The 25,854-nt window shown below is 33.6% G+C and overlaps 1 protein-coding gene across 1 annotated transcript in view; it reads left to right on the top strand.

Annotated features, from left to right (window-relative positions):
• The window catches only part of GLRB (glycine receptor beta), a 74,944-nt gene that overhangs the window by 9,604 nt on the left and 39,486 nt on the right, over positions 1-25,854 (top strand). The window contains exons 3-4 of the mRNA XM_039479214.2: positions 22,012-22,118; positions 23,808-23,875. Of these exons, the coding sequence (XP_039335148.1) occupies positions 22,012-22,118; positions 23,808-23,875 (175 nt within the window). The remainder of the gene's footprint in view (positions 1-22,011; positions 22,119-23,807; positions 23,876-25,854) is intronic.

Genomic DNA, 25,854 nt, shown 5'->3' with positions numbered 1-25,854 from the left:
GGAGACAGGATCTGATTCAGTCGCCCGGGCTGGAGTGCAGTGGTGTGATCATAGCCCATTGCAGCCTTCATCTCTTGGTCTCCAGCAATCCTCCAGCCTTGGCCTCTCAAAGTACAGGGATTCCAGGCACGAGCCACTGTGCCCAGCCACCATTATTTTTTAACATATTTGTTACTATATCTTCCTAGTTATTCACCCTAGTTTTTCTATCATTATTATCCATCTTAACATGCCATATGTATTTCCGTCTTATTATTCTTATGTTTAAGAACTTACAATATCTTAACTACCTTATGGTTCTTGAAGTACATGCTTCTTACCTTGATTTTTCAAGGGCTTCCCTAACTTATATTCCTAAATTTATGTGAAACAACTCTTTTATTTTATATATGTAGATAATGTATGTTTTTAGAGGCAAGATCTTATTCTGTTGCCCAGGCTGGAGTTCAGTGGTACAATCATAGATCACTGCAATCTCAAACTCCTGGCATCAAGTGGTCCTCCCCCCTCGGCCTCCTAACGTCTTAGAGCTACAAGTGTCAGCCATACCCGTGCCTACTCTCTTATTTTGGAAAGATTGATCTGCCCTTGTTCCCAGTCTTCTCTTGCTATTATGTATGCTTGGACATGTTTATGTTTGGAAGGATAATTTCTTACTTAATGTATCTAGACTTTACTTAGAGCTCATCTTAGGTATTACTTTGCTTTAGAAAACATTTAAAAGAAGTTTTAGTTGAGAATATGATTAATCTTAATTAATAGCACGTTGCAGTTTATTAATGCTTTTGTGTCTTGGATATTGACAGAAATATAATGTTTAGAAAGAAAAAAGTATTAATCTCATGGTGAGTATATGACCTGAAGCATTATGTTGAATTCTGGTTGCCATAATTTACGAGAGTTAGAATTACATGTGAGTTTGTTTGCAGAATCATGGCCAGTATTAGCACAAATGTGAAAGTGTTGTGTTGTTTGATTAATTGTATTGCACATTGTTTTTTTTTTTGAAGAATAGAAGAGTGATCACTTTCTATTTGATGTGTTGTCATATAAAATGAACTAGACTTTCTTTGTATGACCCCAAGTTATAGAACTAATACCAAAGTGAGAAATAGAGGAAGCTAAGCTCAATTAAAGGAAAATAGAGAACTGTCCAAAGAGAAAATGGGTTTCTTTGGGAACTTCTTTGTTGCTGGAGTGATTGAACATAGCTTGGGTAGGGACATGGCCCAAATAACATCACTGGGAAGTTAAGAGTATTTAAAAGTTCTTTTCATCCCCAAGGGTTCATAGGCCAATGATTAAAACTGAAATTAAACTCCCTGTTCTTGATATCCCAGAATCCTTTTTGTGCATACTGGATGTTTTGATACTTGATTAGAATTAGTTCTTTATACAATGATGTCTTTTATTTTATAGTTGAACTCTATTGTATAGTTTTTACTGTCTAACTAAATTGTAAGTACCGAGATGAAATGGTTATATATACTTTTATATCCTGCCCTACTTCAAAGTTTGCAAAAGAGCTCCATTTGGCTTGCTAGTTCAAAGGAAATCAAATCAGTAGCTGATGATATAGATAAATCCTAAATTAATCTTTTGATGGGTTAGTGGTTCACTGGGATGAGGTTTAGAGGTAAAACATATATTGTTTAAAATTTACTCTGTATGTCTACTAAATTATGATGGCTAAGGCATTGTATAATAAGATAGCAGAAAGAACACCACTGTATCTCCTTTAGCATTTTTGCTAGTTGGCTGTACGAATTTCAGTAAGTCGCTTTCTATGTGAGTCTCGGTTTTCTCTTTTGTATAGTGAAAAGTTTGCTCTCGATAGTCTCCTAATTTTATTCACTGATTTATGGCAGCGATATCTTTTATGATACAATACAGTTTTGTTTATGATTGCTTTGGTAACTTTAAATTCAGGATTAACTATTTTAAGCGTTTCACTGGTGCTTTTTTTCTCCCAGTTTTTAACCAGTCAAGCCTAACATGTGGGAAAAGAATACACAAAATTATATTTCTTAAGGAAGTTAACTCCAAAGGGAATCTAATTTCAGAGCTGATTTATCAGAACACAGGTATTTAACTGAACTCCAAAGTAGAAAAGTAAGATATGAGGAAGGTGAATTATCTGCATTCTTAGCCTACCATATTTTACAAATTAAGGAATTTGACTTACTGAAATGCATCTTTTATTTTTTCTTGCGGAGGCAAATAATTTCTGTAACAGGATAAAAAATAGAGTATTTTTGCAAAAGTCTCCTATATTTTGCTTGTGCTGCCACCTGAAATAGTCATATCATTGCTCTGCCAAAGAGAGCTGAGGTCCCTTTATAAATGAATTCCTTTACCATGGATATTTTATGAAAATTTACACTTAGAATTCATGAAGCCAATTATTCAAACTTATGTACATGCAAATGGCTCCCCTGAGAAATGATGTAAATATGAAATAATATTTCTAGAGCTCTGATTGGAATAACAGTGAAGCACTTATTAAATTGCTAATAAAATAATTGGATACCTTGAGACATCTGACCTTTGTTAGTCCTCCTGTAAGAAAACAATAGTAGGAGTTCATGATTATTCAGGGAATTTACTACTCCTGTGCTGATTCCTGAGAATAACCTAATAGAAAAGGCCTTAATGAGTAGATGTGTGATGTTGTTTGTGTCAATGTTTAACTCTCAGTGACACTATGGGCATGGCTGACAATATAATCTAAAGTCTTATTGCAACATTCTTTAATATTCTCTCTACATGCTAGTTGTATGTGTCTGGAATCTCTAATATTTTTGACTGAATCCTACACATGTAGATGTTTTCAGTGATCTAGAATCTTGGTTGATTTATTTTTATATAATCTTGGCTAAATCTTCATTTTGGTTCCAAATTATTTTTGTTACCCCTCAGAGGCTCTAAATTTCTCTCTCCACATTGTTTCTGTCCTTTATCTCATTCCCTTAAGTATTAGCATAAAATTTTAACTTTTCTTTTAAAGGAAAAGAATAGAGGTCCTTGGACAGGAACTGCCCCAGTCTTCCTTCATTTTCATTCTAAAGCTACATGAGGTATCTCCTTCTTTTTCTCCTGATTTAACAAAAAATGAATTTTTTTCAGATCCTGTCTCCTCCACTGTCTTCTGAGATGTATCTCATAGCTTACTCAGCTCTCCTGTGTTTTAAATTTTCTTCTTTCCTTTGGCTTTTTTTTTTTTTCTTAAGTGCTTACAAACATATTAAAGAGTCTCCCAACTGGAAAAAAATATATTTAGTTTTTACATTTCTATTTCCTTAACTTTGGTTTTCCCCTCTGTTAATTACTATGTTTCTTAAACTAATAGGATGAAATGGCTTATACTTTTTGAGCTCTAATTCACTAGTTCTTTTCTTTGCTTACCTCGAATTTCTTTATATTACAAAAGACATGCAATATTATTACAACAAATAAAACAATAATAAAACTCTGTTTCAAAGAAATAAGTAAATGAAGATATGAATTTTATTCTTTTACAACAAATATAGTGACTTCCTTTTAAGTCCTTGTCATTACTCGGTAAGGCCTAACCATCTTCTGTAAATGGAAACAATACCCTATTTCACCCATCTCACATCTGGCTTCCAGTACTTTACTCACCCTGGGCTCTTTGTTAGCCACCTCTCTGACTACAGCTGATTAACCACCTTCACTGGCTATTTCTCTTCTGTCTTTCCTGACATATTGGGTTTTCCAGATATTCGTCCTTAGTTATTTGAGCTTCTTTCTTATCAATCTCCCCCTGGGTAGTATCTCTTTGTATCTATGATTGTTTCTCTATCTTTATCTCTGTGTAACTTCACTCTTGATTTCCAAGTAATTATTTTCAACTTCCTACTGGACCTCAAAACATATTAAACTGGCTTTCCCATGTGTATTCCCCAGCTCTGCACCCAGCCTTTCATGAGAAATGGCAAAAACATCTTCAAATCCTTCACGCCTTCATTTTGATAATCTCATCAATTACTCATTCTGTTTATGGCTCAGAAATGATTCTTGCATCTAGCTACTTCTCCTCATCTCTACTTTTATGATCCCTGTTCAGGCCATAATCACGTCACCTTGAATCTGTTATTGCAGTACTTTCCTAGATTCCTGAACTGGATCCTGTCCCCTTTACAGTGCTTATTCTCTTTAACAGTGGATCTCAAATTGTTGGTCTAAAGTCCCCTCGACAACCTGGAGTGTGTTTAAGGGCACAAAGAGCTTTAGTTTATGTGGATTATACTACTGATATTACCTTATTACAAATTGAAACAAATTTAAAAGTTATTAAGTCACTTAAAATAACTACTGATATTAACATGAATAACTTATTTTTTTATGAAAATTAAATTTCAAAACCAAAAAACTACTGAGAAGTAGGACATTGCTTTACTGCAGCAATGCAGTTTCATGGCTGGCTTAATGGACAACAGCAGGATTTTCGTATCTGCTTCTGCATTCAGTTTGTTGTGATATATTGTTTTGGTTGAAGTACGTGAAGACATTATGACTTCATGCAGACATAAAATTGGAAAAGGGAAGAGTGTTTTAATGGCCTTGTCATAATTGTGAATATTCTTCTTTAATGTCATGCCAAAATTTAACCAGTGCTAGTTCCTTAAAAGATAGTTTTGATGTAAAATCTGAAATCACATCACTGAACATTTTGTCCTCTGTTACATTAAAATCCACTAGTCTATCTTGCACTTTGAATGATTCTTTCATCCAGTCATGGTTTCATAACATCATTTGGAAAATATTGATTCTCTGGGTTTTGCAGGTTTTCCAAATGTTGACATATTTTATTATACAACATCAAAAAATCACATCTATCTACTATCACTTATGATCTCATTGGAATGTCTGTGAGTGTTGGGAAGCTGTCAAACTCATGGTAGCTAATATTAATTTTAAGATTCCAATTTTTGTTTGGAAGTTCACATTTTATCACTGGCAACAAATGGAATAGTTTTTTTCTCAAAGTTAGAGGTTCTCTCCATTCGCTTTTGAAAAATATTTTCCCAAATCTGAATTACCACCATTTTTCTATGGTGTTTCCTGAAAATGGCCTTTCATGGAAAGTGTGTATCTAGTTCAATCTAATATTAAATATATTAAGTTTAGTCTATCGAGTAAGTTAAACATTCACTCAATGTCTACTAACTAAAGTTGTAATTTTCAAGTAATGTTTTTGAAACAATAATAATAGTTTGGCGTGCAGCACAAGGATTTATGGGTACTCTCCATTTTATCATCCAACGTTAAAAAGATGTTACGTTTCAATAGTTAATAAAACTAATATTTTTATTACTTCTTAAGGAACATTGCTTAGAAAACTGCCTTTTAAAATTCTTGTTTATTTTTTTTCTGCTAGTATATGATGTTGAAGAATACAATGGCTATTAGTACATTTAAGTATGATTTTCTTGATTTGTGCTAAAACACCAGCAGTTTTTCCCACCATTGCTTTTGTACCATCAATGAAAATGTCAACATGGTGGAAAAAAGTAAATAACATTTTAGTATTATGATAATAAAAATAGTTTTGACTCTGTGGACAGTAACAGACTGTGTAACACTGTGTAACAGTACTCAAAGCGTGGTCCATAGACCTTCTGAAAGTGTTTTGGGTACATTCAGGAGTTTGTGGCTGTGGACCACACTTTGAGGACTGTTACTCTATAGTGTCAGCATGAGTGATACCCAGTGTATATCCAATCACTTACTTATTTCCTTGTGGGCTACCTTTTCTCTTTTCAGTTCCGCTCTACATTTCCAGCATCTTCTGTTATGCTGTACTTCTTGGTGCTCCTGGGTGGCCTGATCTTTTTGTGACACTCTTCTGTTGTCTATTCTTTAACTTCTTCCTAGGGTTTGTCCTATCCTTTTCTCCTTAATCTGTTACATCCCTCCTTATCCTTCTTGTCCCAGCTAAGTCACCTACTCTATGAACTCCCTGCCATTAACATTATAAAAAATCAAATGCTTAAAAAAATGTTATGTTTAAGGTGAAATTGGCTGAATTAATGTGGAGGGGAAAGATTGGATTGCAAATTCAGGAGACTTGGGTTCTAGTTGACTCTGTTACTGACCAGTTTTGCATCACAGATGATTCTCTTTGGGATAAGTGTCCTGATCGTTAAAATAAACTCATAAACAATATGATTTCTTAGAGTATTGAGAGAAAAGTTTATTCTGGAATTTTAATATGTGGAAATGGTGTTTCTTTTTTTTTTTTTTTTGAGTGAAAAGACATAGGTTCTACTTTAGAGAAGATCACTTGATACATTTGTGACCTAGAATAAGTGATCAGTTCGCTTCTCTAAGACTTCATCTTTTTTTGTCTGTAAAACAATAGTAAGAATCTCTACCTATTTCATAGAGCTTCTCTGATATTATAATTTGGAATTATATGTAAAAGTATTTTCTAACTATAAAGCTTCTACAAGGTGGATTACTTGTTTGTGACATTCGAGCTTCTTTTAAAAAGTTCAACGTGATTTTGCGTCTTTAGTATTATTCTTGGTCTTGTTTTTTTTAACCATTGCTTAAGCTAATGAAGATAGAAAACCTAATCATGGGGAAAATATCTGGGTCATTTTATTACACATAGCTTTCCTCACAAACTCAAGAGTGTTAGGGCTGGGATAGATAGAACATTTGTGGCATGACTTTATGTGAGAGTTAATGCCAGATGCTTGACACATGGGAGGTCATCGACTTTTCACAATGAATCTGGACTGCAAGCAGCATCATTCACCCTTATATAAAGAATGCAGGATGTGGAGAATGTCTGTATAGCTTTCTTAAGGTCATAAAGTCAGTCAATAGTAGTCAGGTGGTTGGTTGAAGCTAACTCTTTAGTCATACTGTACATATCAGAGTCCTTCCCCCTTTTTTTGGAAGATTGGGGAACTGTAGTCATAAAGGTAGTAAAATGGCTTTCCTCAGGGCCCACCACTAGCTAGTGGCAGATTTGGCAGTTAAACTGAGGTCTTCTGATTCCCATTCCAATTTTTTCACTAATGTTCTTGCCACTACATTTATGTTTGGTTATTACCCTCACCAATGGAAACACATTTTTCTTCTTGACTGTCACTCAGCCTTTGCATATCTTTACCATTTTCAAGCAACATAATGGGTTTACTTATGGTCTTTTACATACATTTAAAACTTATTGAAGTTATTTCTAAATAATAGAATGGATGTTACTTTTTGAGCACGCAATCTGACAATCTTCCTTTTCATAGATGTGTGTTCCACCACCTAAAAACTAGTCATTAGTTTGATTGGCAGTATGTAATTTGGATGTTAGCTATCAATAGATGTTTTATAAATAAGAAAGCATTCCTGAGCTACTGTGGTCAGGAAACATGGTTTATTTTCTTTCCATGTTGCATGTATGCATATATATGCATGTAATAAGATCACAAAAACATAGCTAAAAAGAAGTGAAGTGTAAGATACATGGTTCCCTTTGGCTATGCTACCAAGGGATAAGAAGCAATAGACTAATTGTTCAGAGAGAGAAAAGTGAGTTATCTCTTAAACCACCATGAAAAATTCAGATACAGGCGTTTGCTTTCTCATATAGGATATTACATACAGACTTAGTTTTAACTGATCAAAGATTATAATATCATATTTTAATTGCTTCATGCTATCTCTCTCTGTTTTTTGCCTCAAACTGTCTATATATGTTTGTTCTCTGTGTATGTAACATACAAATAATTAAACACAAGTTGTTTTTGTGAATTTATTTTTAAACCTTTTAGAAATATGTATAATATGCCTACAGAAAAGTGCACCAATCATAAGTATACAATTTAATAAATGTTCACATTGGTAACCAGCATCCAGATCTAGAAACATAACATGTCCAAAACCTTAAAAGTAACTTTATGTCCTTTCCAAATTACTCATTGCCAACTCCAGTGATTACCATTCAGTAGATTAATTTTGCCTATCTTCAAACTGTATGTAAATAGAAAAGTCCAGTAAAGATCTTTTATAACTGGCTTCTTTTGCTCATTAAATCTGTAAGATTTATTCACAGTGTTAGATGTAGCATAAGTTCATTCATTGTCTTGCTGCCTAGTATTCCATTATATGAATCACCACAGTTTATTTTTCTGTTCTGCTATTTATAAACATTTGAGTTGTATCCAAATATACCTCTACACACATACCAATAAAGACTTTTTGAGAATATACAAAGAACTTTTAGAAATTATTAAGAAAAAAGCAGACAATCCAGTTGAAAATGACCAAAAGAAGGTAGCCTAAAGGCCAATCAAAATATGTAAAGGTAGTCAACTTCATTTGTCATCTAGGGAATGCAGAGTAAAATCATCACAGGATGCCAATACACATCCACCAGGATGGCTAAATGAAAGAAGAGAATGTGAAGAGCCATATTGCTCAAATCCTTTTGGTAAAATTTCAAAATGGTATAAACATTTGGTAAACCATTTGTAAATGGCTTACCATTTACAAAGCTGAAAATCCGTATACTCTATGGAGCAGCTATTTTATTTCTAGTGTATAGAGTACTCAACAGAAATGTGTACACATTTACCAAAAAATATGTACAAGAATGTTCACAGAAGCACTGTCTATAATTATGAAAAATATTTATTTTTTAAGCACTTGGAAGTGCTTTATTGATTCAAAAGAGTCAAACATTTTCAAACTAAAATGATATTCAGCATCACGTGGGTTGGAGACCTAGAACTTTGGTAGTGCTGATATACATTGAGTTGGCTATAGGAAGACCATGGAGATTTATAAAGGATTAGTGTTTCAAGGAAACAGCCATCAAATACAAAATTTCTATGGCAGGCTTTATGTGTTCAAATCATAGCATGTAGACTAGGAAGAGAGTGAATGATGGCAAGAGTGATATGAAGTGAGAAAAGTTGTAATGGCTGAATGATATATGGCTTGGAAGGTCATCATAAGAGTGATTCCCTTGTTTTGGTCCTGAGCCAAAAAAAAGAATGGTTTTTATTTACTGAGATATCTGTTAAAGACTACAGGAAAAGTAGATAGGAAATGAGGAGAAAACAGGAGTTTAGTTCTATATGTATTAAGTTTGAGTTATACATTGAACATTAAGAGAAAATGTCCAATAAGCTGTTGAATACAAAGTCAGAAATTCCAGGGAATGGTCTGGGCTGGAGGTATAAATTTAAAGAGTTGTAAATTATGAAACTGGGTGAGGTTACTTACAAAGTGACTTAGCTAGAAAAGCAAAGCTATCTGAGAGATGACTGGGAATGAGGTTGGAGACATGGAAGAACAGGCAAAGGAGAGTGGGGACATGGTGAAACCCTATCTCTACCAAAAATAATTTTTTAAAAAGACGTGAAGCCAGAATCATATCTGTCTTTTGTGTATTGAGGGCTCCCTGTGGACTGATATGAACTCACACTGGAGACATCAAAGGCCAGCTGTGACTGTAGGCTGGAGGAAACAGAACAGAGAGGAGAGGACTGGCATGGAATGGGAGTGGTTTCTATCTGAGGAGGAAAAGTCATACTTGAGTATATACTGTGCCTCAGATGTGGTCACACAAGAGACAACCAGAGAGCATGAGAGGAAGGACAAGTGAAAGCACTAGCTTGGAGTGCACAACAGAGGAACGTTGCCCAGAAGGGCCTAAGTGGCTAGTGGAAGCCCACAGTGTGGACTGCAGAATGCCTGGGGCTGATAGTTAGAATTGGGAGCGGCCAGTTGGAGAAAAGTCACAGGCCTTTCCTGGGAATTGAAATTAGAGGAGCTCAAAGAGGGGATTTTGAGAAAGCCACAAGGATATTATAAACTAGCCAGGCAGGGGAACAGTGCAGGCTTTTCTGTCTGGGGAAGGCCTGTGGGGAGGGAGGGGATATCATTTTTAAATTAACCTCAGATTTTGATTATTACCCGAGACCGGACATCTTGCTTAAGGAAGTGACAATTTTAGTGAGGTTGAAAGTGCCAGGGGGTAGTTTTTATTATCTGAGAGAGACTGAAAATGTTATGAGATTTGCTGGAGATTTCATCCAGGTATATTGGGAAGTCTTACCTCATAGAGCCAGTTTGGATGGATGTTGTGGGAAAAAATATAATTTCTTTATAATTGAGGCCTGCAGATTCTAGCTTATTCAATAAAAAGTTACATTGGTTTCCAAACAGTGGACAATAGGGAGAAGAAGCGCTGATCTTTCAATATCCATATGCCACCACATTTATATTGTGAGGAGGCAGTTCATCCCTCAGAATAGCATTCATATTTGTTGCCTACTATAGCTTCAGTGGGATTTTTGTCCAGGACACAAACCATTGTTCAGATATGTTGTGAATATTTTAATGAAGATATCATTCAAATTCAAAAGAAAGTTTTCTTATCTCTGTATTATGAATCATTTTACACATAAGGTATTATATAAAGAGAAGCTGCAAAAAGTAGTTAAGGCAGAAACAGGTTACATAGTAGCAGTGGCCTTTGAGGGCTTTTCACCTAGTTTATTAGATTTCCTGACAGTAGCAAAAGCTCTTTTATCCCAAGACATTATAACGTTCTTTGAAGTAATTTACTCAAAGAGCTATAATGCTTAAATTATTTGTTTCAGTTCTCAGTTTCTGCTCTGACCTTTCTTTCCTTAATTTCCTGGTGGTTTTATGTTTTAGTTTGTAGTAGTAAGAAAAACCCTCCCTTTCATTAACTTGGTGCCATAAATTTCTAGAGAGCATTAAAATTAATCATTTGTAAAGTAAGATAGATGAATTTATAGCTTGCATATATATAAAATCAAGATATCATGTGTATTTGCTTAACCAAACCACATATTGATAACTTTCAACTGGTTTGAACTCAGTTTTTTTTCTGACTAGTTGTCTTATTAATACTTTTGTGACATTGATTTTTGTTTCTCTTCATGTGACACGAAATAGGTGAATTGGTTATCACACAGTGTTAAATACTACTCTATGTTCTTTACTTTTATTACCTAATTTAATTCTGAAAGCAGATACTATATTTCATGAAGAAACGATTTTCTAGGATTATTATCCCTATTTACAAATGAGCTAACTGAGATAAAGAGATTCAGTGTGCAGAGCTACACTGTTAGTTAGTGGTAAACCAGGATTTAAATTGAGGTAGTTTGTCTCCATAATTGGTGTGCTTCATCACTCACAGTGCCTCACATGTTTGGGGGTGACTTATTTTTTTTCTATTTAATGATAAAAAAAAGGTTTGGTATGTGGTTTAGGAAGTCCCAAAATGGTATACTGACAATTAAAAAATTATAAAACAGTGCAGAACAAGTATATAGAATGGTAATATACAGTTCAAAGAATGATAATAAATATCAGGTATCCACTGCCCAGCCTAGGAATTGAACTATTATTATTCTTGCAATTTTAACTATTCCTAGTTGATTGAGCATTTTTTAATCATGAAAGGATGTTAAATGTTATCAAATACCTTTTATACATCTATTAATATGATTATGTGATTTTTATCTTTCATTCTCTTGATTCAGGTGGTTTATGATGTTAATTGATTTTTGTATGTTGAACTATCCTTGCAGCCTGGTTATAAATCCCACTTGGTCATGGTATATGATCCTTTTAATGTGCTATTGAGTTTAGTTTGTTAGTATTTTGTTTAGGGGTTGTGCATCTTTGTTCATCAGTAAAATCAGCCTGTAGATTTCTTTTGATGCGTATTTCTTTTTCCCTCTGGTTTGAGTATTAGGACAATATTGGCCTCATAAAGACGTTGGAAGTGTTCCCTTCCACTTAATTTTTTGGAAGATTTTGAGAAGGACTGACTTTTATTCTTTAAATGTTTGATTGGATTTGCCAGTGAAACCATCTGGTCCTGGGCTTTTCTTTGTTGAGAGGTTTTGATTACTGATTCAATCTTTTTACTAGTTATAGTCTGTTCAGATTTTCTGTTTCTTTATAATTCAGTCTTAGTGGGTTGTATGTGCTAAGCATTTTAGTCATTTCTTCTAGATTATCCAGTTTGTTGCTATGTAATTGTTCACAGTGTTTCTATGGTATCAGTTGTAATGCCTCTTCTTTCACTTTTTATTTTACATATTTGAGTCTTCTTTCTTCTTTGTCATTCTAGCTGTAAATTTTATTAATATTTATGAAAAGTCCTTTTTTTGTTTAAAAAATTTTTAAATTATCTGTTCTTTTCTCTTCTAGTCTTTATTATATTCTACCTTCTGCTAATTTTGGGCTTATTTTTTTCTTTTTCTAGTTCTTTGAAGTATTAATATAAAGTTAGGCTGTATATTTGATGTATTCCTTCTTTTCTAATATAGGCATTTATTTTGCAAACTTCCCTCTTAGTATTGCTTCTTTGCATTTTATGTTTTAGTATGTTCTGGTTTTTTTTTTTTTGTCTGAAAGTATAGTCTAATTTTCGTATTTTTCTAGCCCACTGGTTGTTCAAAATGGGTTGTTTAATTTCAACATGTGCGAATTTTTCAGCTTTCCTTTTGATGTTGATTTCCAGTTTCAATCCACTGAGGTTGAATAAGATACTTTCTGTAATTTCAATCTTCTTAAACTATTTAAGACTTGTTTTGGGACCTAATATGTGATCAATCTGATAGAATGTTCCATGTATTCTTGAGAAAAATGTACATTATTCTGCTGTTGGATGAAATGTTCTGTATTTGTTGTATATATTTGATCTATAATGTTGCTAAAGTTCACTGTTTTTTTGTTGATTTTCCATGTGGTTGTTTTGTCCATTATTGAAACTGGGGTGTTGAAGTCTCCTGCTGTTAATGTATTGCTGTCTGTTACTCTCGTCAGTTTTGTCAATGTTTCATTATATATTTATGGGCTGCTGTGTTGGGTGCATGCATACTTGTTACATCTTTCTGGTGGATTGACCCTTTTATCATTATATGTCTTTGTCTTCTATGATAATAGTTGACTTAAAGTCTATTTTGTCTAAGTATAGCCACCTTACGGTCTAATTTGGTTAAGATTTGCATCTTTTTTCATCTCCTTACATTCAACCTATGTGTATCCTTAAATCAAAAGTAGATATCTTTTTTCTTAAAATTTATGTTAAAATTAAAATTATTTGACCATCACCATTATAGTAATATGATATTCTTTATTAGACAATATACAATTTTACCAATTAGTTTTGCATTTTAGCATCCTTTCATTTTAAGTCAAAGAACTCTATTTGGGATATATATGATCTACCTCCTATGTGGGTGAACACTACTCAATTGGATGGGAGCCTGAATATAATAAAAAAGCATAAGATAGGTGAATTCTTTCCCTTTCTCTCTTTTTCTCTTGGAGTTGGGACAACCTGTTCTTTTTCCCTTGGGCATCAGAACTTTAGGCTCCCTGGTCTTTGGATCCTAGTGAAACAGAATTTTCAATAGAGTCATATCCACTCCCTCACTCATTTTTTCACCTATTACTCACTATTCTATCCACTCCAATCTAGCTTCTGCCTCTTTCTCAACTGAAAAACAATTCTTTATTTTGTTGAATCCCATGGAAAGCTTTCAATTCTCATCTCAACCTCTCAGCATCTTTTGGCCCTGTTAGGCAACTCTTCCATGAAGTATTATTATTATTTTTTTTTAATTGAATTCTGTAGATACCACACACTGCTGGATTTACCACTTTCTCCAGGGCTATTTATTCTTTGTTTGAATTACTGGCTTATCTTTTCCTATCTGCTCATTAAATGTTGCAATTCGCCACGTTTCAATTCCATGTCTTTTTTTTTTTTTTTTTAACTTAAACTCTCTTTTCAAACAAATTATTTTTCTGACAGTTAAAATTACCTGAATAAGTTTTTAAAAACACTGATGTCTGGGCCACATCCAAAACTAATTAAATCTAGAGGTGGGTGATGGGATGAGGTATCAGTACTTTCTAGAACTCAGTTGAATCTAATCTATTTCCAAGCTTGAGAATCCATCAAAAAGTTTATCTAAACTCATGGCTTTAAATACCATTTTAAAATCAGAATAAGTATCACGTGGGTTTGATTCTCAAGTGAATAATTAGTACATGGCAAGTGCATAGCACATAGGAAATTCTCAGAAACTGTTAAATGAATTAAGGAATGACTAAAATAAGAGAGAAATTTGGCATATTGGTGGCAGTTGAATAACTGGTAAAGCTTTTATCGCTCCTTTAGGAAACTTAGTATTTAGTTGACATCGACATTGTAGGTTGAACTGTCTTAGAGACAGGAATGTTGAGATGAAAATTTGCATGAAAAATCGATTACTTTTGGAAACATGTCTCAAGAGGGAGCAAACCAGGCTTAAACACAGAAACAGTGGATTTGCAACTGAGTGATCAGTCCATGCTCTTGGGAGCTCCCAAGATGGGGTGGTCCTTCAGAGTTGTCTCAGTTAGTAGAAAGGGACCCAGACACCTTGTATACCCCTATCAACGTCATTGGGTATGGGCTGCCTCTAGGACAAGACACCTTACTTCAGCTGAAGGCCGTTCCAGAAGACACTCAGCTCTGAGCCGTAAGCAGCCAAAATTCTGAGGAACAAGTTTATTTCTGGAGGGGTGACCTTAATGGTGGGGCATTCCAGCATCCACTACAGGTGGAATCAGATTGTCAATTGAATGAGATCTGAGACCTCACCTAATTTAACCTTTGGTTTAAAGGTGAGTATATTGAAGCTCACAGAGGGTAAGTGCTTTCCCCAATGTCATGTGGGAAGCTGTCAGTCTGTCTGGGGTTAGAACGCTAGTCTCTTGACTCTTGGAGAAGTGCTTTTCAATTATACCCACATTTTACTTAACTGTAATTTAACTTTAGTGTATGTATATGTTTATGTTTAATTTTTCTTATAAATATTTTCATTGGGCCAGGAGGGAAATACTTTAAGTTTTTGCTGTATTTGGAAAATTGAGAAAAGCTAAGAATCATTTCAGTTGGCTGCAGAGTTAGAAGTATTCACTATGGATTTGTACTTGCTGGGCTGGGATGTAATTCTGTTCTGTATAGTATGGAAGTAATGGCAGTAAACGTTGTGCTTGGATTGAGGTTTAATTCTTTATGTCATGAGCTTTGGAACTCATTAGCAAACCCATTAGAAGTAGTGAGAATGTACGATGTTTTACAGTTGAGCAACATATGATATAAATAGAAGATACTTCTATCATAATTTTCACAGAATGAGTAATCTTGCATGTGATACGAAGTTAAAAGTGACCAACAGATAGCCTTCAATGAGCTTTGAAAATTGCTCGTATTCAAAATCCAGCATCTCTCCAAATAGATGCTTCTACTTTAGGCAAAATATTTTTTATTTGAGCCATGGATGATGTAATTGTATAAATGGAGGTAAAGAAGATTTGGAAATGTTTCCACAGGCTTCAACGGTTCCTGAAACCCAGTTGAGGAGATAAATAACATGAATGTTGCAGAACACTATTCTTAATTATGACTCTTGGCCCATAATAACACGACCTACTTTGCCACACACATACACATCTACTTATAAACACATTCTTTTCTAATAAGTTTAGACCAAACTCAACTAATCACGTAAAAGTATCACTCACTGTCTGCATTAATAAAACTGTTTGGTTTAATTTGTGAAAACAGAATGGAAAATAAATCCAGAAGCTGTCAAGAGAGGTGATAGTGCATTATAGGATAAGTAGGAAAATACAAAAATAAAAAGTGCTCCACAATAATTACACAGTTATCTGTATTCATGAATAGCCACTGATTTAACTTATTAGCTGAATACATAAAGTATTTGTCTTTGATGTATATTTACCTATCTGATTATCTAAAAATTATTGTGTACAGATGGAATGTAATGCTGAACTTTTAATACATTCATACTGACAGACCAGCAGCAGTGTTTTTCATAAGCCCTAACCTTAGCACATGATCAAGGTTTCAGTTCTTTATGAATGTTATATACAGAGTTGGCTTCCAGTTAAGGCTGTGGATTTTAGAAGGAGAGAGTGCAGTTGGCTCTCCTGACTGTTTCAAGTGTCTTTCCTGGTTTCTCTCTCTCTCTCTCTCTCTCTCTCTCTCTCTCTCTCTCTCTCTCTTTCAAATAAACATTTTATTTTAGAATAGCTTTAGATTTGTAGAAAAATTTCCAAGTTCTCAAATGCCCTGCATCTAATTTCTTCTATTTTTATTTTCCCTTAGTATGGTAATTTTATTTTATTTTATTTTTTACAGTTAAAAAGCCAATATTACTAGAATGTTAATAAGTAAAGTCCATTCTTTATTCAGACCTCTTTGGTCTTTACTTTAGCCCTTTTTCTGTTACAGGATCCTTTCTAGGATACTATGTTAATAGTTATTGTGTCTCCTTGGGCTTCTTTTGGCTGTGACAGTCGCTTAGACAGTACTTATTTTTGATGACTGAGAGTTTTGCAAAGTACCTGTCAAGTATTTTGTGGAATGTCCTTCAAATCGGATTTATCTGATGTTATTCTTATGACTAGGCTGGGTTATGTGCTTTTGAGAGGAAGATGACAGGGTTAAAATGTGATTCTCATCACATGATATCAAGGGTACATGTTATCACCATGACTTACCATGGTTGAAGTTAACTTGATCACCTGCTGAGGAGAATGCCTGTGGAGTTTCTCCACAGTAAGGTTACTCTTTCCCCACTTTGCAGACTGAACTCTTTGGAAGGGAGTCACTATGTACAGCCCACACTAAGGAGTGGGGAGTTATTTTCCACCAATTAGAAAGCAGAAGATCTACACCAATTATCTGGAATTCTTCATGAGTGATTCGTCTGTATTTCCCCATTTATTCACTTTTTTTATCTTTATATATGTATAAATATAATTTATATTTAATATATAATGTAATATGTAAATATATTTTTAACAATATATAAATATAACATATTTATTATATTTAATAATGAAGTAATAGTAATTCATTAGTACTTTTATCTGTATGGACTCATGGAATTTTATTTTGTACTGTGGATTATAATACAATACTATTTTATATTGTTGCTCAAATCATTACAGCTTTGGCCATTGGAAACCCTCTCGGTTGGTTCTGGTGTTCCTCCTTTGATATTTTTCCATTGTGGTGCTTTTTTTTTTTTTTTTTTTTTTTTTTTTTTCTGAATGCTTCTTTAATTTATGTTACTGTAAGATATCTGCTCTTTTTAAAAAAATCCTCTGTTCTCATTACAGTTTATATGAGTTTACCAGCTTTAAAATAATGACTGATAACCTCACTGTTGCCACTATTTACAGTTGTATTGTTTTCTTTGATGTAATTTCTTTCTGAATCCTTTTAGTGTAGTATTCAGAAAGGAATCTTCCATCTAAAACCTCCTCCCATGATACCTTGTGTTTTCTTGTATCTTTCTGTGTCTGAAAAGGAGACTTAACAGTAACCAAAACATCCTATAGAGTCAGAATTTCTTGCTGTAGAAGGGAGGATGATTACATCTGTTTCCATGAAGAATTTCTTAACCTGTGGTCCACTGGTCCAGGAACTCTCAGAAACGAAACTTTGTATATTCTTCTTAGGAAAGTATAGAGTTTTTGTCAGAGTTTTAGAGACATCTGTTATCTAACAAAGAGGCAAAGAATCACTGCCTTAGAGCACGAGAAATGATCCAACCAATACATATGACTTGTCTCACTCTACCCTTGTGTCTGTGGCTTTGTATTTAAGTTCATGTCCAGCCAAAAGCTATGCAGCCCTATACTTATACTACATTCAGATATGAGAAGGCCTTTGACAAATTGTCATTGCATTTATAGCTCTACAGAGAAATAAAATAATTCCTTTAGACTCAGATTTCTGGTTTTAGCAAGAAGATTAAGGCAATATATTCATCCACACCTGTTTTGAAATGAAACTGTGCACCATGGTCGCTGAAGGGTCATGTAAAAATAAGAAAGTTCTAAAGTTAATAGAAAACTGAACTTCCTCCTTTGGAAATAAATTTCTGGATTTTTCCTTTAGTGCTGGAAAATATTACATCATACAGCTATACAGTTTGACACATTCCTTGCATAACTTTACATACTAGTAATGACATTGGTTCAAGTTTAGGCAAGTGAACAAAAGAGAACTGGTTGTAAAAGGGCTTTTGATATAAAACTCTATTTTCTCTAGTCATTCGATCACTTTGCCCAAGTAGAATAAGTTATTTTCTTAAATTAATGTCATATTTTCAAGAAATAAATCGTCCTTTTTAATATACTGGAATTGTTGATAGATTTCATGAAATAAAACAAAATAGCATAGTCAAATGCATAAAACATTGGACTGAGATTCAGAAGACTTTAATAACAAAGCAGGCATTAAGTGTGTGACCTAATTAAAATCATTTAACTCTCCTTTTTTCTGTTTATTTTGTTTAAGTAATCTAACTTTCTAAATTATAAAGATATGTATAGTAACATACAGACAAAAAAGTTACATATAAATTGTCTTAACTCTTTAGAAGAAAGTGACTACATCCATCTAATCTCTTAAATATATTTTAGTCTGTAGACAGGATTTTAATGTTATTTTAGTATTGGCAAGCTAAAAATACGATTTTACGTTTTTAGGTTGGAAAATTCCTGAGTTCTTGCATGTGAATGTAAACTACATGGGATTTCATTTACATTTTAAAATGTCTCTGCATTTCTAATACAAAGAAATGTGAACTGTTGATTAAACATTCATGCTAAGTTACCTGCGGCTGAGACATGAAAACATACATTGACACAAATAAGAATGGAAGAGGGCCGGGCGCGGTGGCTCAAGCCTGTAATCCCAGCACTTTGGGAGGCAGAGGCGGGTGGATCACGAGGTCAAGAGATCGAGACTATCCTGGTCAACAAGGTGAAACCCCGTCTCTACTAAAAAAAAAAAAAAAAATGCAAAACATTAGCTGGGCATGGTGGTGCGTGCCTGTAATCCCAGCTATTCAGGAGGTTGAGGCAGGAGAATTGCCTGAACCCAGGAGGCAGAGGTTGTGGTGAGCTGAGATTGCACCATTGCACTCCAGCCTGGATAACAAGCAAGAGTGAAACTCTGTCTCAAAGGAAAAAAAAAAAAAAAAAAAAAAAAAGAATGGTAGAAAAGGGGCCATACAATATTTGGTATATTCCCTGTGTTTTTTGTTTGTTTGTTTGCTTGTTTGATTTTCAAGGGATTTTTGTCTGTCAATGTTGAGTTTTTGCTGCTAACAAACAAGAATTTGCTTGTAACTGTGGAGAGATGCAGAAACATTTGGAGATGGTAGAAGAGTGAACTGACAGAAAGGGCCAATTTATGTTTTCAGTTCTAATGATTTTTAAATATGCTTATTAAGATGAACAGAACCCAAAGTATAGTATATATGCCCTAAAGCAGTATGTATATGGATGATAAGAAGAAGATAGATAATATTTTACTTACACTATGGTAAGCTTACCATGGAACAGGTTTTATTCTTGGCTCTACCACCTTAGAAAAATCTCTTAACCCTGCTGTGTCCTAGTGTCTTCATTCACTGTGTACTCTACAGGTCCATTTACTTACCTCTTACTAAGATTTTGTTTTCTCATTCTCTCCCTTAAAAAATAGGTTTCTGTGTGGTTACTATCTCTTCGGTTTAATCACATGAATGTGACTATCAAATGAAAGAATGTAATGAACATAATGGTTGATTCTCCAATATTCATTCCATACCGGAATATTGATCTGAGCCAATTATGAATGTTTCTTCCTCCTTGCCAGTAATTAGTTCAGCAGTGGTCAATTCTGGGAAGATCTGAGGGTGGAAGTCATTTCTTCTAAGGGAGCACCCCAGGTCAAAATGCTCTACTTCCTCTGGAAGTGATGAGTAGAACTGCTTACCCCTTACAGCACAGGCAACATGAGGCTGAAATATACCTAGAAGAGATGGCAGATGGGAAGTACTTGAACCAATATTTATTTAATACTGTAAAAACAGAGTAGGAAACTACAAATATATAGAAGCCATGAGTCCCTCAATAATCATACTGTTTTCATTTTGTCTAGTTGATAATGTACCCATAGATAAGACAAGAAAAGCTACAAAATCATTGCCACACAATATATTTATTAGTACATGTTCATTAGAGTAAGGCTGCATGCTTGAGGCAAGCTATTACAGAGAAGATGAGCTTTAAAAGGACAGGTTTGGTTTGGATTAGTACAATAAAGAATGGAAGTTACAATATTCCAGGAAGTGGGACTGATTCTGTGGAAGAAGCACAAAATTTAGTAGTGAGATAACGAGCTAAAAAATGAGTTTGACTAATACAACCTACAGCTGGAAGCAGAAAAAGCAGCCGGAAAGTTCTAAACTACAAATTTTAGTGTTAATTGTCTTCATGTTGTCTTTTCATTGTTTAGAAGGAATGTACTTGTAAAGGATTTTATATGAAGAGACACATTAATAGTAGTCCTTAATGATCCAAGTGTATTTTCTAATCAATCAATTCTTTTTCTTCCTTTCAATTAGAAAACTGGTAGATAGCTTTGAATACCAATTTGCATCCTAATATCCAATTTTCCCACATACCCTCATTCTCTTTAGAGTTTTCCATCTTTTGATAAAGGATGACAACTGGCTGTAAGGAAGTTATAGTTTCACCTGCAATGAAATGGAAAATCTAATTGCCAGCCCTCAAGTTTATGAAACTGTGATATTGGAGCCAATAAAGCCATGAGAAGCAATTTTTTAAAAATTCATATGATCTCTGCACTTAGGAGGTTTAACTGATTTTCATTTTGTAAAATGCTTTGCACTCTGACTGAATTTCTATTTGAAAGGGTTGTCTGTATCAATTCATAGTATTATTAGATCATTTCATAAATTTCTCTCTGTTATATCTCACCTATAATGGTTACCTCTTATCAGCAGATTGTATGATAATTAACTCAGAAATGCCTAATAGGTAAAGAGTTTTGGTTTCAATACAAAGCCAAACCTGTTGCATCTAAGTTTTCTTCATGTAAATTGATTTATGAAATTGAGACTTTTTACCGTATCAATACAGAAAAGACTGTGCTAGATTCTCCAAGTATAGTTTTACTTTTCCTTGTGATTGTCATGGATTTTGTGTGTATGTAGGTATTTGGGAAAATATATTATGCATAAGACTTTATGGGGGGCAAAATAAACCAAACCCAAACAAAAGCAGCAAAACATTTTCCTTGACTTCCAAGAAAGTGCCTTTTTAAAGAAGGGTTTTTAAATAACCACCAATTTTATCACTTATCATTATTCAAAGTTAACTAAAATAGCAAAACAATGCAGATTTTCCTCTTGTTTAATAAAGAGTTGATGACACACATAAACAGAAAAGAAATAGGTAGTTATCTCTTACAGCTTTGTATAGTATACTTTACTTGTTTCATTTCTCTGATAATAGAAAAACATCTTTTACCGGTTCCTTCCTGCCTCCCAGGCTGCCGTATTTACCTGAGTGAGGAGACCCTTCATTGTGTTTCTTGGGGAAATATCAATTTATAAATGTCGGCATGATTGTTTTATGAATTCTTAGACTATCTCTCTGGTCAGATCATTTTTGTGTTGGCAGGTTAACATTACACATTGTTCAAAAAATGTTCTTTGCTGTTTTCTTCTCATGCGTGCACTCCCTTTGTACTTGCCTAGATTTTGATGGCAGGTTGCTTCAGAACAAGTAAGTGATCTGCTTAATTTTACTTGATGGAAAGTAACATGGAGTGTTTAGAACAATGTTTCATCCATTTAGTGAAATTATTGTTTATATATATATATATATATATATATATATATATATATATATATATTTTTTAATAACGATGTCTTTCTGGTTTTTAACAATATTTACTAGTCTCTATTTCTCTTTGAAAAAGCCATGCTATGGTTGTGGATTTGTCTCAAAAAGGCAGTCTTTCCTCCCAGTGAAGTTTACCCATTTCTGTTGTTTGCTATTTATAACTACTTATAAAGATTTTTCTCTCTCTTATAGTCAGCAGTCAGCAGAGGACCTCGCTCGAGTACCTGCCAACTCCACCAGCAATATTTTGAACAGGTTATTGGTCAGTTATGACCCCAGGATAAGACCAAACTTCAAAGGTTTGTCTCCCACACATAAATTTTCATATTTATTGTTTAAAAATTAATGTTATATCTATATAGTATATACACGTAAAATTAATTTTATGTATATATGCTCTGTGATATTCAAAACAGTAAGATTTCAAAGTGACGTATCACAAAAATGTCCTTAGGTTCAAAGCAGTTTAATGCCTAAATTATTCAAAGATAAGTAAAATATGAATTATAATTGTTTTATGGCTAACCTATTTTTAAAAATGCAAAAAAGTATATACTGAGAATTAATAGACCAACTTCTGAAATGGGTTTTCTAAGTACTATTCTTAACCTGAGTGGTTTAAAATTTAGACTCTGGAAATAGATCTGGCTTTCATTCACAGACACTAGAGTTATAATTTGCAGAAGGATCATTTTCTCATTTAGGGAAAGAGAACAGCTCTGATGTATATTTAGATTCTTTCTTACTTTTTGTTAGTATTTCACATTACTAGAATATTCTCTTTATTCCTTTGCTGAAAAAAACGATGGCTGAACGATTTTTAAAAGCATGTTAACTTTTTGAATAAAAGTAACTACAACATAGTTATTTTTATTCCAATTAGATATTACTGTTTATCATGTCTTTTATGAACCAAAACTATACTTAAAATAAAATAAGTCATGAGCAGATTATATCGCTGTATAGACTTCTTTTGTCCCTTCGATGAATTAGAAAAAAGTTGTGTGAAAAAAAATCTCTGGAAAACTACAATCCTTGTTGCTAGTTAAGGACAGGTATTAATGCAGATCAGATTAAAATTATAAGGCTTGATGTTTCTTTTTCTTTTTTTTTTTTTCTTTTTGCCTTTTGAAGAAAAAATAAAAGGTCTGCAGCTGCTTCTAGTCAACTGAAGTTATACAACTATGTTGTAAAAATGGGGTTTTGTTCATTACCAGGACCTATTCAGTTACTTTCAACAACAGCCATGGTCTGGGTTGTCACATGTCTAGCATATATTGATTCACCACCTGTTTTTCATCAGTTAGTGGTTATGTGGCTAAAAGGCTAAATTCACATTTTCCCTTTGTTAGCCCAACTAGCAGCCACAATGAATTGAAAAACAGAAAAATAGAAAGAAATTTGCAACATTATACCTTAGTTCTCACTCCGTGAAATTTCAAATTGTTTTTCAAAAGGTCAGGCAAAAACCTTTATAATGACTTTGTTATGTGTCCAATTAGCTTTGCATTTTCATGAATTAAAAGTTAAAATGTAATAATTATAAGTAAAATTTATTGAATACTGTTTTACCTATTAAAGTAAAAATTTGAACTGATTAGAAAAATGTGAAAAAATTAAACCCTGTTTTTAAAATAATTTTTTAAAGAATAATTTGTAGCTTCTTAAAATAAATATATTAGGGCAACTTAAAAAAAGATTTAAAGGTAAATGTATTTTCCAGAGTCTCTACAATTTAAGACATAATTCTTCCTGAAAAAAAGAACATTATAAAAATACAATTGAATTCATTTTTTATTTGTATTATGATCCCTATTTGGAAAAATAAGTTAGTAGCAATTATGAACATGTTATACTGAAGCCATAGATTTTGCATTCCATGTGTATTGGAAAAAATATGATAATTAAATGTATAAAACAAAAAACTATGATGATTCTGGTCAAGTATTTTTACTGCTAATAAATGTATTCTTACTTTTTATTCATAGGCATTCCTGTTGATGTAGTAGTCAACATTTTTATTAACAGTTTTGGATCCATTCAAGAAACTACAATGGTAAGATTGTAATTAATTTAATATTTGGTCAAATATTTAAAGAGAGGAGATAAAGTAACATTAAAAATGAAAAATCAGGAGTAACTAACAAAAATGCATACCCTTTCCTAGTATAAAATGTCCAAATTTCTAGATTTTGTTAAATGAGTGATTTCAGTCACCCACATAGTCTTGCAACTCAAATTTAGCTTTAATGTTGCATTAAAACTTACAGACTTGGAAGAATTGATGTATTCCTTCCGAAAAACTGTGATTGGATACACAAATTTTCAGGAGAAAACCTGGAGAAAGGATTTATGTCGTGAAGTCCAAGGAACATTTTTTGGTTTTGTTTTTTAATATGCTTATACGCTGGAACATTCAAATTTTTTTTTAACTTTTTAATTTTTTTATTATTTTTATTTTTTTATTGTATTTTAGGTTTGGGGGTACATGTGAAGAACATGCACGATTGTTGTATAGGTACACACGTGGCAGTGTGATTTGCTGCCTTCCTCCCCATCACCTATATCTGGCATTTCTCCACATGCTGTCTCTACCCAACTCCCCACCCCACACTGTCCCTCCCCTATTTCCCCCCAACAGACCCCAGTGTGTAGTGCTCCCCTCCCTGGGTCCATGTGTTCTTCTTGTTCAACACCTGCCTATGAGTGAGAACGTGCGGTGTTTGATTTTCTGCTCTTGTGTCAGTTTGCTGAGAATGATGATTTCCAGATTCATCCATGTCCCTGCAAAGGACATGGACTCATCGTTTTTGATGGATGCATAATATACCATGGTGTATATGTGCCACATTTTCCCTGTCCGGTCTATGTTTTAAGTATTAAGTTTTTTCTTCTTCTGATTTCCTGAGGAGAATCCTCGTTTTATTTGTTTTGTTCATTTTGTGATACGTAGAGCAGAGAAATGTAAGAAGCAAATAAGAAAATTGATTTCCATAAAATAGGGCAACGTGAACTCCTTGAAAAGACAGTGCAGCAAGATTAAAGTGCCAGGGAAAGGCAGATGAAGATTGGGAAGGAGTGACAGGCAGACTTGTGTCTTGAAAGGAATAGGAAAGAGGTTTGAGGGAGTGGCTGTTGTCCATGATAAGTTGGACTTTAGGGACAAAGTTATCGATAAAGTAACATTAGCAGATATCCTAAGCCTCTTAAAAGCCATTCGACAAAGTCTATTTGCTTTTTAAGGTTTTAGAATATTAAATTTGTGCCATTTTTGACAAACCACATGATGAAATAATACTTCAGGTAGAAGAAAGAAGACCCAACATTTTTTTTTCCTGTGTTTTTTGGAGATACTTATAATTTATTAAGTAATAATGTAAGATTTTGACTGTAAGCTGAGTAAGAATAGCAAGAGTATAGTCTATTTTTCCCGGGAATATCTCAGACTTAGTAAAAGAATTACTTAAAATATTTACTTCATTATTCCTAAGAGCAGCAGCATAGCATATTATAAAAGCAATTGTATATTGCATTTAATTAATCATGACTATGTTTATATTTTAAATGTGATGAGAGTGCTATTTATTTGTAGAAGTACATATTTAAGCTGAGTAATTGACAATGTGTAGATATTTTTAGAGAATTATTTAAAAGATTTTGGAATTCATTTCAAGTGACTTTTTACATCATTTAAATAACATAGACATGCATTATAAATCACTAGGAGACCTTTCTGAAGTAAAATGTAAATTACTATAAATGACTCAAGAGACAACATAGCACTCATTAACTGAAAATGTGGTTAATCTATCTATGTACTTCACTTTCCAAGAGTCAAAGATATCATTTTCTCAAGGTAAAACTTTACCAGAATCTATTTGATCTCTATACCCTATTCTGTACCCTGGTTATCTAGCATGATACCACTCCACTAATACTGAAACATATCTATCAAAATATTGCATCCTATGGGAAACATCCCTACTCTTTATCTTGCATGCCTCTGTGGTGAGACCCAAGAGAGTTTTAGGTCAG

The sequence above is a fragment of the Saimiri boliviensis genome, chromosome 3, assembly GCF_048565385.1.
Source record: "Saimiri boliviensis isolate mSaiBol1 chromosome 3, mSaiBol1.pri, whole genome shotgun sequence".
NCBI classification, from domain to species: Eukaryota; Metazoa; Chordata; class Mammalia; order Primates; family Cebidae; genus Saimiri; species Saimiri boliviensis.
The sequence above is the reverse complement of the archived record's forward strand: the minus strand, read 5'-3'. Positions and strand labels throughout refer to the sequence as shown.